Source organism: Crinia signifera, chromosome 11 (assembly GCF_055691185.1).
Source record: "Crinia signifera chromosome 11, ASM5569118v1, whole genome shotgun sequence".
NCBI lineage: Eukaryota > Metazoa > Chordata > Amphibia > Anura > Myobatrachidae > Crinia > Crinia signifera.
Window position 1 is genome coordinate 54107310 of NC_139227.1, and position 15220 is coordinate 54122529.

General features: G+C 44.5%; 1 protein-coding gene across 6 annotated transcripts in view; it reads right to left on the reverse strand.

Moving 5' to 3' along the window:
- HYDIN (HYDIN axonemal central pair apparatus protein) overlaps window positions 1-15220 on the reverse strand; it is a 464418-nt gene that overhangs the window by 203999 nt on the left and 245199 nt on the right. For all 6 annotated transcript variants that reach the window (XM_083165003.1, XM_083165004.1, XM_083165002.1 and 3 more), the window contains 4 exons: window positions 14366-14536; window positions 13218-13391; window positions 12297-12517; window positions 12068-12202 (listed from right to left, as the gene is read on the reverse strand). In XM_083165003.1, the coding sequence (XP_083021129.1) occupies window positions 12068-12202; window positions 12297-12517; window positions 13218-13391; window positions 14366-14536 (701 nt within the window). The remainder of the gene's footprint in view (window positions 1-12067; window positions 12203-12296; window positions 12518-13217; window positions 13392-14365; window positions 14537-15220) is intronic.

Below are 15220 nucleotides of genomic sequence, written 5' to 3' on the forward strand. Positions count from 1 at the left end.
CCCTGGTGGTGAAGTGAGGTCTTTGTGAATTTTGGGTAATGCGCATATATATGCATGAATCCTGACTGAAGCTCTTATTGGATACACTGTGCTTTGAAAAACTACTCGTTTTATATTGTGTGACACAAAGTTTAATTTAACACAGGTTATTTGAATTATTGAACCAATCAATTGATTAATCAATTTACTACAGCCTTATAAATAAAGCTTGCTCAGTAGACACAGTTACTCGTCTTGATAAAGTTCCAGCCTGACTACGGAACGAAACGCGTTGACGCAATTCATTCACCTGAGACGGTGATCCCATCAACTAACACCAACTTTCCTCCTGCCTCCCTGCACAAGCGTGAGTCTTCTCCAGCAGCCGGCAATTAGCCGCCCCACGCTGCCTGACTGCATACAAGCACTGCCGCGCACAAGGACAGGTGCACACCACGACCTCGCTGAAGCGCGGCTTTCACCTCTTCTGAAGCCGCCGGACATCAGCGTTTGCACCCCGTCCCTCTCCCCAAGCCACATCAAGGGGATTGAATTCTTCGCGGTACATCGCAACCAGGTACCTGACAGGCACCCAGCTTTCTTCCTGCTGAAGCGCGGCATCTTCATACTCTGAGCCGCCGGACATCAGCAGCTGCACCCAGTCCCTCTCCCCAGATTACATCAAGGGGACGGAGACCTCTGCAGTGGGACCATCTTCCACCGGGTTTAATCCATTCCAGCTGACTGCAAGGTGCTTCCATACATTCTAGCTGAAGTGCAGCTCTCCGTCCATCTGAGCTGCCGGACATCAGCTAGTGTACACCACCTTCCTCTCCCCGCAAATACATCCAGGGGATTGAGATCTACCATATGGGTGAGCATACCATCTAAACTGTGACTATATCTATTATAAAGTTACCAACTAGCTTTCTAAGCTACATCACTTCGCTTAAACTGGAACTTTGTTTCATTATCTGATTACCCATATTTAACCTCTATCAATTGGCAGGAGAACATTAATCCTCTCAGTAAAGAAATTACTACTGATAATATATCAAAGCCATCATTAATTAATTGATTGGGATCCCATTCTTTTTATTTTAAAATTGTCTTGTTTTGTATATGCTGTGTATTTATTTGCATGTTTTATATATATTTTTTACTCGTGATAAATATTTCCTAAAAGCAACAGTGTGTCCATGATTCATTCCTCTTCAGACAGCCAATGTGTTACAGTTACTAAAATCATTTAAACAGCAGCGCACTTTACTCCAACCCTCTTGTGTTTAGTCTCTTCTTTTTGTGGGTCTGACGGACCCACAGGAGTTACTGCAGCAGCTGTAGCAAATTTTGCTAATTTCCACATTTATATTTATTTAATTTTAAAACCAATTTGAACTGCAGAGCGCCAGGAATTGTGTACCAGAGAGCACTGTTTTCAGTGCCACTCTGTCACACAAAAATCCATTGTATTCCTTTTTCGTCTTTCCTGTGCAGCTAGCAGTAAATTTCTGATACCGGTTATATTTTGGATCACAGAAAATCTGTAACATACGTGGCTGACTGAAAATGAATGACTTTAAGAGCTACAATGAACGTAAGAACAGAAGGGACTGTTATTTGTCATCTTTTAATGCAACTCAGAAAGGCGAGGAAGCGGCATCCAATTCTCATCCCAGTATGAACAAAATGTTTTTTGATCTGGAAGATCTATTGAAGGATGAAATGCGTAACTGGTGGGACAGTGTGTCCCTCCAGAAATACATTGACGCTAAAATAATCCCGAGGGGACTTAGAATCTTTAAGCACTTATCTATAATTAATCAACCTGAACTTCAAAAAAAGTGGAATGAGACATTGGATGGTTGCTCCTTCGCATTAATGAGATTACTCATTCAATATCGTGAAGAAATGGTGAACAAAACCGTAATGAAGATAGATAAACTTAAGGATGAGTTACTTACATGTAAGGAGAATTCGTCTTTCAGAGAGAAAGATGAACAGATAAATAGCAGAGTAGAGAGATTTGAGAGAGAACTAATATCAAACAAAAAAAGAAAGTGGGAACGGGACCAGAATGATTATAAAAAAGATATAGTGAGGTCCTACCACAAAAATCTAAGAGAACCCCAGAGAGAGAGTGAATTAACACCTAGAGCACGCCCTCAATTCAGACAGAGAAACTCTTCCTACCGATATAATAGAGATAGATCATACCAAAATAGAAGAGACAGAAATAACACTTACAATTCTGAATATAGATCTAATTATAATAAACCGAATAATAGAGAGAGAAGTCCCGCCCACCCACCCCAACAGTCAAATATAGATGTAACTTCTAATACAAGGACAAAAAGTGACCAGGTTTTTCAATCCCGAACCTGGCAGGACTACAACCCATATACAAACCTCACAAATCATACTCCAAAAAGGTTCAGAGACCGAGAGGGAGAAGAGGAAGGGGAAAGAGAGCAAAGAAAACCCAGGCTGAATTAAACACCACTGGCATTTTTAATTTAACATCTCACCAATTAACAGATTCCCAGAAAACTTTACTTTGCAAAGGACTCAATTTTGCACCACAAAGTGATCCAAACATTTTTGATTTATTTACAGATTTAAATAAATTTACAAGGGATTTATGTAGAAAACGTTTTTTTGCTAATAAGGACCTAAAGAGAGCACATGATACTAATGACAGCACTCCTATTGTTCTGGACAGCTCAGATACAATAGGTATTACAACACTTCAATCCTTACTGGACGAAAATAGTCAAGAGGAAATAGAATTGTTCAATATAAATTTAAACAATACCCTCACAATACAACCACGATTTAAGAAAAAATCAAACTTTTTTCCCCTTGAGCAAAAAAGCCCAGCCATAACCATCTTTTACAATAAAACTTTAGACGATTTTAGAGATTTATGTTCTAAAAAGAAGAAAAAATATCAAGTGGACAATTTAACTAAATTAGAACGTGTCGAACTAAAAAACTTGAAGAAAGATCTAGCCATAGTAATTAAGCAGGCGGATAAGGGGGGGGGGGTAGTTTTGATGGAAAGAGAGGCATACCTATTGGAAGCCTATAAACAACTTAATGATGCTGATTATTACATTAAACTACCATCAAACCCTACCCCCCTATTCCAGACTCAATTTAGAGACCTGCTGGATTGCGCGGAGGTGGAGGGGGCGATATCCAGGGAGGAATCACAATTTTTGTTTCCCTATCACCCTATTACCCCCACATTTTACTTTTTACCCAAAATTCACAAAGACCTCACTTCACCACCAGGGAGACCTATTATTTCAGGTGTTGGTTCACTCACTTCTAATTTGTCACACTTTGTTGATTCGCACCTCCAAAAATTTGTTATTTCACTTTCTTCACACATTAAAGACACAACACACATTTTAAATAAGACTTTAGATTTATCCTGGAACAAGGGTTGGGGCTTCTTAACCCTTGATGTCCAGGCACTGTACACGAATATTCCGCACGATAAGGGTGTGGGGGCAGTTAGTCACTATTTAGAGCTAGATACACAAATCTCACCATCTCGGAAGAAATTTATTTTGGACTCTATATCTTTTATTCTCACTCATAATTATTTTATTTTTGAAGACCACCACTATCTACAGCGCCTTGGGACGGCCATGGGGACCAGATTTGCGCCTAGTTTCGCGAACCTCTATATGGGCCGCCTAGAGGAACAACTTATATGGGGCGGCCCGTATAGAGAGAATCTGGTCCTCTATGGCCGTTTCATCGACGATTTGTTTATTATTTGGGAAGGGGGACACGAGTTGGCACTTGCTTTTGTTAATTTCCTTAACCTTAACACGTTTAATTTAAAATTCACTCACACCTTTAGTTACACATCGGTCAACTTTCTGGATATCGCATTCTCCACCTCCAATGGCTCTTTAGTTTCTACTAATTATATCAAACCAGTGGGAACTAACAACTACCTACATTTTACCAGTGGACACTATAAACCCTGGATAAAAAATATCCCTAAAAATCAATTATTGCGAATTCGCCGAAATTGTTCACTTGATTTAGAATATAAAAAACAGTCAGAAATAATGATAAAAAACTTTGAGAGAAGAGGGTATCCTAAGGAGATCCTGCAGGATGCCTTAACACAGGTAGATAAAGTCAAAAGAACTAGTCTTCTGAAACCTAAAGAACATACTCCAGAAGACAATCAATCAGTTAATCAAATTGCATTTATTTCCAAATTTAACAATAAATCTCAACAAATAAAGAAAATCATCTTAGAAAACTTTAAATTACTTTCTCATGACAAGATTCTAAAAAGTGTATTAACCAAGCCTAAGATTACTTTCAGAAGGAATAGAAACCTTAAAGACCATATAGCCCCTAGTTTACTTCCCTCAATCAGTAATGCAATAACTACCTGGATCCCCCCTAAGCCAATTGGTAATTTCAAATGTAATAAAAAAAATTTGTTTAACATGCCAATATATGTCCAATAAAACAAAAACTGTAACTTCTACCCATAATGAACAAAATTTCCCAATAAAACAGTTTATTAACTGTGAAACAACTTATTGTGTCTACGTGCTGGAGTGTCCGTGCAAACTCCAGTACGTGGGACGAACAATCAGAAGTCTAAAGAGTAGATTTAGAGAACACAGGAACAACATTCTCAAAAAATTACATAACCATAGTGTTCCTCGTCATTTCCTGATGAAACATGAAGGTGACCCTAGTGGTCTAATAGTGACCGGAATTGAACAAATCCAGAACACAAAAAGAGGGGGTGACCGATTCAGAAAATTATGTTTGGCAGAGTCATCCTGGATATTTAAACTAGATACGTTGAACCCCCAAGGACTAAATGAAGCTCTTGATTTTTCATGCCTGGACTAAAATTTTATTAGACCAAGATATACTAAATCTCTCATGGGTTGGCGTGACAGCGATCTATCCGGCATGCGCAATTTTATTGTGACATCCCGGATTTGCAGACCGTTCTCCCCCCACCCCATGAGAGATATTGACCTCTATATATATTTATATTTATTTTTATATTTATTTGATTTTTTTATATCCCCTTATATATATATATATATGTGGGATTTGTCTATATATACATATGCTCTCTTCTCCTTCCCCTTGTTACTCTTCATATACATATACATAATAATTGATTTATTGAATATAATAACAATTTTTTGGAATCCCCAAAAAATAAGTATGATAGGAACTTATGTGAATTTGATTAAAGCTATTCTTACTCAGTCTCTAAAAATTCATGAAAATAATTAAAATAAACAACAATAAAATCTCTGTGAATCGTATATTTATATATATAAAAACTATACAGTAATTAGTTATACAAATAGATGGAATAATTACATTATTCATATCTGCACAAAATATATGAATATTAATACTCTCTAGTGACTCTCTCTTGGATACTATTAACTATATATGGGAATTGTCTGTATATATAGATCTCTCTTTATATACAATTATGATACCAATATGATAAGAACAACCGGTAGTTTACCTACCCGTTAGTGGACTTGATTACACTTGAAGCACTGTTTTAGGACATAAATTAATATATCGATCTCTCTCTATTCTATATATAGTGATCATTCAAACATTTACTGTTATTATATATATTTTTTTTATTACATTTATGTGTGCGCGCTTTGTATACACATATATATGTGTGTGGAGATGGTAATATTTGGTTGCGCATTTACATACGATCTAGATATATTTGCGTGTATACACCTCTATTTTTGCCTAAAACCATCATATTATACCTATTTTCTATTGATATACTTATATGTGGAGTATTCCAGCATAAGTTTATACATCTCCTATATGTTTATTGAAGCGTGTTTTAATGCAGTTTATTGTGTCTGCTCAATGTGATTATTTCTAGTATAATATTGATGTCACACTGAGCGCACACTGACTTGGTCTATTTATCTATTCATCTATTCATCTATTTTTAAAAAAGTTTAAAAAAACTAAAAAGAAAACTAAATTCTCTTCATTGTTTTTTGATTTGATTTTACTCTTAGATGCTCAAATGTATAGAACTATTTATGCGCATATATATGCATGAATCCTGACTGAAGCTCTTATTGGATACACTGTGCTTTGAAAAACTACTCGTTTTATATTGTGTGACACAAAGTTTAATTTAACACAGGTTATTTGAATTATTGAACCAATCAATTGATTAATCAATTTACTACAGCCTTATAAATAAAGCTTGCTCAGTAGACACAGTTACTCGTCTTGATAAAGTTCCAGCCTGACTACGGAACGAAACGCGTTGACGCAATTCATTCACCTGAGACGGTGATCCCATCAACTAACACCAACTTTCCTCCTGCCTCCCTGCACAAGCGTGAGTCTTCTCCAGCAGCCGGCAATTAGCCGCCCCACGCTGCCTGACTGCATACAAGCACTGCCGCGCACAAGGACAGGTGCACACCACGACCTCGCTGAAGCGCGGCTTTCACCTCTTCTGAAGCCGCCGGACATCAGCGTTTGCACCCCGTCCCTCTCCCCAAGCCACATCAAGGGGATTGAATTCTTCGCGGTACATCGCAACCAGGTACCTGACAGGCACCCAGCTTTCTTCCTGCTGAAGCGCGGCATCTTCATACTCTGAGCCGCCGGACATCAGCAGCTGCACCCAGTCCCTCTCCCCAGATTACATCAAGGGGACGGAGACCTCTGCAGTGGGACCATCTTCCACCGGGTTTAATCCATTCCAGCTGACTGCAAGGTGCTTCCATACATTCTAGCTGAAGTGCAGCTCTCCGTCCATCTGAGCTGCCGGACATCAGCTAGTGTACACCACCTTCCTCTCCCCGCAAATACATCCAGGGGATTGAGATCTACCATATGGGTGAGCATACCATCTAAACTGTGACTATATCTATTATAAAGTTACCAACTAGCTTTCTAAGCTACATCACTTCGCTTAAACTGGAACTTTGTTTCATTATCTGATTACCCATATTTAACCTCTATCAATTGGCAGGAGAACATTAATCCTCTCAGTAAAGAAATTACTACTGATAATATATCAAAGCCATCATTAATTAATTGATTGGGATCCCATTCTTTTTATTTTAAAATTGTCTTGTTTTGTATATGCTGTGTATTTATTTGCATGTTTTATATATATTTTTTACTCGTGATAAATATTTCCTAAAAGCAACAGTGTGTCCATGATTCATTCCTCTTCAGACAGCCAATGTGTTACAGTTACTAAAATCATTTAAACAGCAGCGCACTTTACTCCAACCCTCTTGTGTTTAATGTGTGTCAATGTCATATGGGCATTATGGTGCATGGCATATTTTGTAAGGGGAATTAGGGTGTGTGGCATAATGTGTAATGGGCATTATGGTGTGCTGCATATTATGTAAGGGGCATCATGATGTGTGGCACAATGTATAATTTGCATTACTGTGTGTGGTATAATGTGTAATTGGCATTGAGGTGTGAAGCATAATGTGTTATGGGGATAACGGTGTAATTGGTACTTTTATGTGACCAAGCGCCTTCCTCATGAAGCCACGCTCCTACATTTTTTAGCGCGCCTACGGCACGAACTCTCCCTCTTTTTTAACTCATGGCACCAAAATTGTGCTACTATGTGGTGTCATTTGGAGTGAGAGTACTATTGTGTGCCCATTCCCCTTCCTTGTGAGATCACACGTTTTTCTTTTGCTGTGCGCTGTCCCTTTGTAAAGCTTGGGTGGGCGCAAATTCATAGTTTGTAGGAGGGCGCCGAACCCCCTAGCACCGGCCCTGAAGCCAACGTTTCAAGGCCTAGAGGCCTCTTTATCAAGGTGAAAATCCAACAAATACAAACCAAACAGTGCTACAAATACCTGTGTGATCACCATCCGTTCCCCATCCCACGCCTGCCGCAATGTCTAGTGATGAAGTCAGAAGGGAAGGCGATGCTGACTTCATCACTAGACGCTGCGGCGGGCGTGGGATGGGGAACGGATGCTGGGGGATGTGTGCGTGGCGGGTGTGGGATACAGTGTGGTGTTCATATATAGTATATATGTGTGTATACAGTATATGTGTGTGTGTGTATACAGTGTGTGTGTGGTGTTCATATACAGTATATGTGTGGGAGGGATGTGTGCATAAACATATATTTGTGGGGGGATGTGCGTATATAGTATGTGTGTGTGTTGGATAGGGGGCGTTGGTGTATATACAGTATGTCTGTGTGTGGGGAACGCTAAGCAGAAGTGCCCAGCTCACTATTTTTGCTGTGCTATGTCTCCAGGCTTCCTTGACTTCCGCCGCCGTGTCCATGTCTGCCGTGCTGTCCGCCAGGGATGTTACTGGGAGAAGTGTGTGCATACATGGATATCCGGGACAGATTAGCGCATCTGCTGTAAGGGACTCCTTGCCACATGATGAAACTCAAGCAGGTGCAAAGGGCAAGGTTAGTACACTACACCACACTACACTACATCGCCCCTGACAGCCCAAACCATATACCCCACAGCCTAACCCTAACCATACACCCCGCAGGCAGGCTAACACTAACCATACACCCCACCCAGGCAGCCTAATCCTAACCATACCACCCCCCATAGCCTAACCAGAACGCCCCCATGCAGCCTAACCCTAACCATACACCCCACCCAGGTAGCCTAATCCTAACCATACCACCACCCCATAGCCTAACCAGAACGCCCCCATGCAGCCTAACCCTAACCATACACCCCCCCTCCACACACACACAGCCTTGCTCTACCCATACACGCATACTCCCCTCCCTGCATCCTCTGTCACTCTGCGTTTCCCCCTCACTCTCTGCGTCCTGTGCCACCATGTCCCCCTCACAATCTGCGTCCTATGCCACCCTGCATACGTCCTCCCAGCATTCTATGCCACCCTGCGTCCCCCCTCCCATGCGCCTATTCTGCAGCCTGAGGGGCTGGGGACATAGCCAGCAGCTCAGCTCAGAGAGCCACTAGCCATGCCCCCCACAGCGGCGAAAATGGGGCGTGACCTCGTTGATATAGGCCACACCCCCATATTGCTAGGCCACACACCCCAAAAAAATTCGCGAACCTACGGCGCGCAACAGTTCCCCCGCCCCCCCGCATTGGGGCTGCTTCAGAATCTTTCCCGGGCTGGTTTTAATTCCCAATCCGCCCCTGTTTGAGGATGTCTAGAAAAAAAGTCTTTCAATCTGAGTGAGCGATGGAAATGATATAGCTCCACTTCAAAATTGAACAGGTGTTGCCTGAACGTCTCAACAAAAGAGAGACCCTTAGACAAGACCTCCAACTCATCTTTATTTGGTGTATAGTCAGATAAATTAAATATTACTTGTTCGCCTTTTTGTTCTTGCCCCCTGCCTGCTTTCTTCCTATTGACTCCACCCCTTCTGCAAGGTCTTCTGTTGGATTGGCTTTGTATTTTGACCTGGTCACACTGCCTCTGGGAAAAACCTGTTGTTGTGATTGATCTGAATCACTCGCAGAGGTATGCGTATCCAGGTCAGAATAACCTTTGTCCACCCTTCCTCCACGTCTTCTACGGGATCTAGCATTGTCCCTCCAATTAGTTCTATTTTCGTGGCCTTGTACCCAACTATATACACGCATCTCCTTGTAATCTTCCTTAACGACCTTATATTTGCTTTTTTTAAAAGTCAGTAGCTCAAGTCTAAAGTTGTTAACTGTCTCCTCAAGTTTAACCAGTAAATCCCCATCAGGACTAGTAGATAATTGTTCTTTACCAGTTTTATCATAAGCAAGTATCTCATGCTCTAATAACTCTAAATCCGTGTTGACCTGTTCAATAACCAACAAAATTAACTGAAATGAACATTCATTGAGTATTTGGCACCATTGTTTACAAAAAGCAAGATTGGTTCTGCCCACAGTGGGCTGATTGCGTATGCGGAAACCCCCTCAGCATGAAATTTGTGATGCCATACAACGATGCATGGATCTTCCCCAAGAGCAGTCCCTTTCAGCCACTGTCAGAAAGCAAGAACCAAATAGAATGACGTTTGTGAGCACGTATTCGACAGCATCTACACGAATACGAGAGACCGTGCTCAAGCATTGGCACATTTTACAGTCCGATAACACTATGGGTCAATTCTGTCAAAACACTTCTATGTTTTGCTACAAGAGGAGTAGGAATGTAAAAGATGTTGTAGCTAAATCAGATTTGTTACCTATAAAGAATCAAAATTGGTTGTCTCCAAAAAATGGGAGTTTTAAATGTGCTAAATGTGTCAACTGTCAATTTTTGATTGTCACCAATGCTTTGCAAAACCCTATTACAACAGTGTCATACCCAATTAGATACCATCTGGATTGTGATACTCGCTATGTTGTGTATGCAATTATTTGCTCTTGCAAACTGATTTATATAGGGAAAACTATACGGACATTAAAAGAGAGGATCTCAATGCACCGTTCTTTGATAAAAAAGGCACTTGTCACAATTGATGCCAACACCCCCCCGGTGGCTAGGCATTTTTGCAATTTAAAGCATACAATGAAGGATTTTCGATTCCTACCTATTGACCATGTCCCTCCCTTGAGAAGGGGAGGAGATCGTGGAAACCTCCTACTACAAAGGGAATGTTACTGGATTCACCAGTTGGACTGTGTTTCCCCCAAAGGACTAAATGAAGATCATTCATTTCATAGATACCTATGATGTGTACTTTTTTGATATTTTTATTATTATCTTTACTTTTTTGCTCTATGTATATCTGTATTTTTGTAATGGTCCAATATATTTCATAATAGGATATGTATGGTTAAATTTTGACAGATGGAGTAATGCGATGACATGTAAAGGACACACCTCCCGCCCACACCAGGTGATTTCATACTCAATGCCTCTCTATTTTGTCTTTTCGCTTGGTGTTCAATGGCGATCCGATGAAAATCGGTAACCATTTGTGATAACCTGCGATTTCATTGATCGGCAGTGTTTTAGCAACGCTGGATTGGTGGTTCCTGATTTATTCAGGTTTCCACCATATCTACAGCGCTATCACTTGCTGCATCATAAAATGCCGTTTAGCTGTTACCGTGACAGCGGACGCCGGCTGGGGTTATTCCTTAGTTGGCTTCCGGCTGCTAGTGATGACGCCGGCAGTTCACGTCCCAGTTGTTTGCCTTGGAGACACACGTGGTGACCGGCATTATCCGGCTCCTATGTGATGTCATCCATGTGCACCTGGGTCTTTGCATTGGAAAGAGGAGAGTACGTCACTGGGTGGACAGGTGAGCAGGTGTGTCCGTTTTCGCTTAATTGTCTATGCCATATATATCTGATCCTAGGACCAGTTTATTCATGCTCCTGACGACGGTGACATACAACCGAAACGGCCGTCGGGCATGAATAACCTACCTATGGACGTCCATCCTGTGCTGCTGTCTATGCCGGTATACTTGTAACTACCTGTAACATGGATTCTGCTGTACTTGACTGCACCTTTGATGATATGGATTGTCCACGTGCTTTTTGAAATATAAAATACTTTTTTTCATTGATGAACTGAATGTGCTTGCCTCTGATTCCAAGTCTATATATATATATATATATATATATATATATATATATATATATATGGGAAAACTTAGGGAATCCGCACACTTAAGAGGTTATTTTGAGGGTGCCCGTCAACAAGAAATCATAGAAAACTGTATATCCAGAGATATAAAGAGGCAGCACTCCTTATTTGATTTTAAAGTCCAAACAAAAAGACAATTTATTCGAAAGGCAAATGAGCATCAAACTTTTTCAGCTTTTGAATTTATATGCCTTTAACAGTAGCAGGGGTCACAAGCATATATGTATATATATATATATATATCTGGCCACTCAGGAGACATTGTGTATACCTGGTCACTCAGGAAACACTATATGTATACCTGGTCCCTCAGGAGACACCGTGTATACCTGGTCCCTCAGGAGACACTGTGTATACCTGGTCCCTCAGGAGACACCGTGTATACCTGGTCCCTCAGGAGACACCATGAATACGCAGTTACCGATCATAGTATACCTGAAGTCGGTCACTGATCATTTCCAGCAGGAGGTCTTCTGGAAGCACGCAGCTCATTAGTCCGAGCTCGCCGCCCACACTTGCGCTAACACTTAGATGCTGCTGTGCTGGTCCTAGAAGAGGAGAACTTTCGGTCTGCAGGAAAACAAAGACCATATATCACATATAATACAGTATGTAACCGGAGTAAGAACTATATGGTGGTATGGGAGTCTGGGTTCCTCATTACCTGTGACATTGCCGGGTCGGGCAGGTGCTGCTTACTACCCGTTAGTTGGTGACTGTCAGTCTTGCCCTTCCCAGCAAGTAGACTGCCCCTAGTCACACGCGAGATGACAGACTGTGGCGTGACCTTGGCCTCTGATCCCTGTCCTCCATCTGCTGTGTGCTTGGCGAGAGCTTCCACACTAAGCCCAGACTGTCCTGTCACTACGTCCGCTCCCTGGCCGGCTGCAAGAGACAATCTCATCATCACATGTCAGTGGGGGCAATCTAGGTACTCCTACCGCAGTGACTGCTAAGCCCCATTCACACCAGCTATGGACTACATAACATTCATCCTGTGTACACCTCTGGGGCGGATTCATTCCGTGTACACCCCTGGGGCGGACTCAATCTGTGTACACTTCCGGGGCAGGCTCACCCCGCGTGCACCTCCGGGGCAGGCTCACCCCGCGTGCACCTCCGGGGCAGGCTCACCCCGCGTGCACCTCCGGGGCAGGCTCACCCCGCGTGCACCTCCGGGGCAGGCTCACCCCGCGTGCACCTCCGGGGCAGGCTCACCCCGCGTGCACCACCGGGGCAGGCTCACCCCGCGTGCACCACCGGGGCAGGCTCAACCCGCGTGCACCTCCGGGGCAGGCTCACCCCGCGTGCACCTCCGGGGCAGGCTCACCCCGCGTGCACCTCCGGGGCAGGCTCACCCCGCGTGCACCTCCGGGGCAGGCTCACCCCGCGTGCACCTCCGGGGCAGGCTCACCCCGCGTGCACCTCCGGGGCAGGCTCACCCCGCGTGCACCTCCGGGGCAGGCTCACCCCGCGTGCACCTCCGGGGCAGGCTCACCCCGCGTGCACCTCCGGGGCAGGCGCACCCCGCGTGAACCCCCGGGGCAGGCTCATCCTGGCCTCATGTACTACAGAGATCACTCACCGGCCTCTTCAGTGTCCCGCAGGGCCTGATCCAGTGCAGCTTTGGCGCACAGCTGTCTGGCCCTCAGACCCGTCTGGCTGTTGCTGTCAGATATGGCTTCTAGCACCACCGAGTCAATGGAAAGGCAGGCTGCATTATAATTCTGAGCCAATAGGACAGCCATGGAGGACTTGCCTAGAGGAATGGAAACGTTACAGCACCTGAACAGGTCATCACATTAATCAGCTTTGTGTAGGAAAGGCGATTATCACACTTATGTTACATCTTTCCTCAGAGGCCAATGGGAAAACTGGGATAAGAGTGTGTTGGGAAAAACAGCCAGCTCAGAGCCCCATAACAGAGCCCAGCAGGCCCTGAGCCCCATAACAGCGCCCAGCCAGCCCAGAGCCCCATAACAGTGCCCAGCCAGCCCAGAGCCCCATAACAGTGCCCAGCCGGCCCAGAGCCCCATAACATTGCGCAGCTGGCCCAGAGCCCCATAAAAGCGCCCAGCCGGCCCAGAGCCCCATAACAGCGTCCAGCCGGCCCAGAGCCCCATAATAGCACGCAGCCGGCCCAGAGATCCAAAACAGCGCGGCCATAGCCCCATAACAGCACCCAGCCGGCCCAGAGCCTTATAACAGCGTGCAGCCCGCCCAGAGCCCCATAACAGCTCGCACCAATCCAGGAGCCCCATAACAGCTCGCAGCCGTCCCAGAGCCCCATAACAGCGCGCAGCCGGCCCAGAGCCCCATAACAGCGCGCAGCCGGCCCAGAGCCCCATAACAGCGCGCAGCCGGCCCAGAGCCCCATAACAGCGCGCAGCCGGCCCAGAGCCCCATAACAGTGCCCAGCCAGCACAGAGCCCCATAACAGCACCCAGCCGGCCCAGAGCCCCGTAACAGCACCCAGCCGGCCCAGAGCCCCGTAACAGCTCGCACTGATTACCCGGGACTAGGCCTGTTTGAGAGTCTGGTCCAATATCACCCTTTACAGCACTTGCCCATGCCTTCGGTACTGATCCCACCCTGATATGTCTGGACAAACGGGCGATCCACTCTCTTTACTCGAGTGATTCAGTGTCTCCCATTTGGATGAAAGGCAAAAATTATTTGTCTCCAGTAACAGAGATCAGCTGAGTATAATGCATTGTACTGGGTGTCACTCACCTGCAAGGGGTGCTCCGTGTACGATAAGGGCAATGCCCCGACGGTTTCTTGCTGCATGACCCTCACTACTGTTGTCAATACCTAGGTAGCGGGCTATAGCCAGGGCCACAGGACTGTGCTCCAGCTCACCCACAGCCTTGTTGCTGCCATCACCAGAGGGATCTTTTTTACCTAGGCGGAAATGAAAGATTGGTGTCATGTCAGCATTCCCATGTACTGTATGTCGTATGCTGGCATAATGTGTGCCACTTATACTAATGCCACTATAATGTTCCTTCCTCTTCTAGCTACTCTGACATCACTCCCTATGCCCTCCCTCGTACTCTGACATTGCTCCCTTCCCCTACCTGCAATTCTGACATCGCTCCCTATCCCCTTCCTGCTACTCTGACATCGCTCCCTATCCCCTTCCGGCATCTCTGACATCGCTCCCTATGCCCTTCCTGCTACTCTGACATTGCTCCCTTCCCCTACCTGCTATTCTGACATCGCTCCCTATCCCCTTCCGGCATCTCTGACATCGCTCCCTATCCCTTTCCAGCTACTCTGACATCGCTCCCTCTCCCCTTCCGGCATCTCTGACATCGCTCCCTATCCCTTTCCAGCTACTCTGACATCGCTCCCTATCCCCTTCCGGCATCTCTGACATCGCTCCCTATGCCCTTCCTGCTACTCTGACATCACTACCTTCCCCTACCTGCTATTCTGACATTGCTCCATATCCCCTTTCTGCTACACCGACATTGCTCATCTTCCCCTACCTGCTATATTCGGACATCGCTCCCTTCCCCTTCCTGCTACTCTGACATCGCTCCCTATCACCTTTCTGCTACTCTGACATTGCTCCCTATCCCC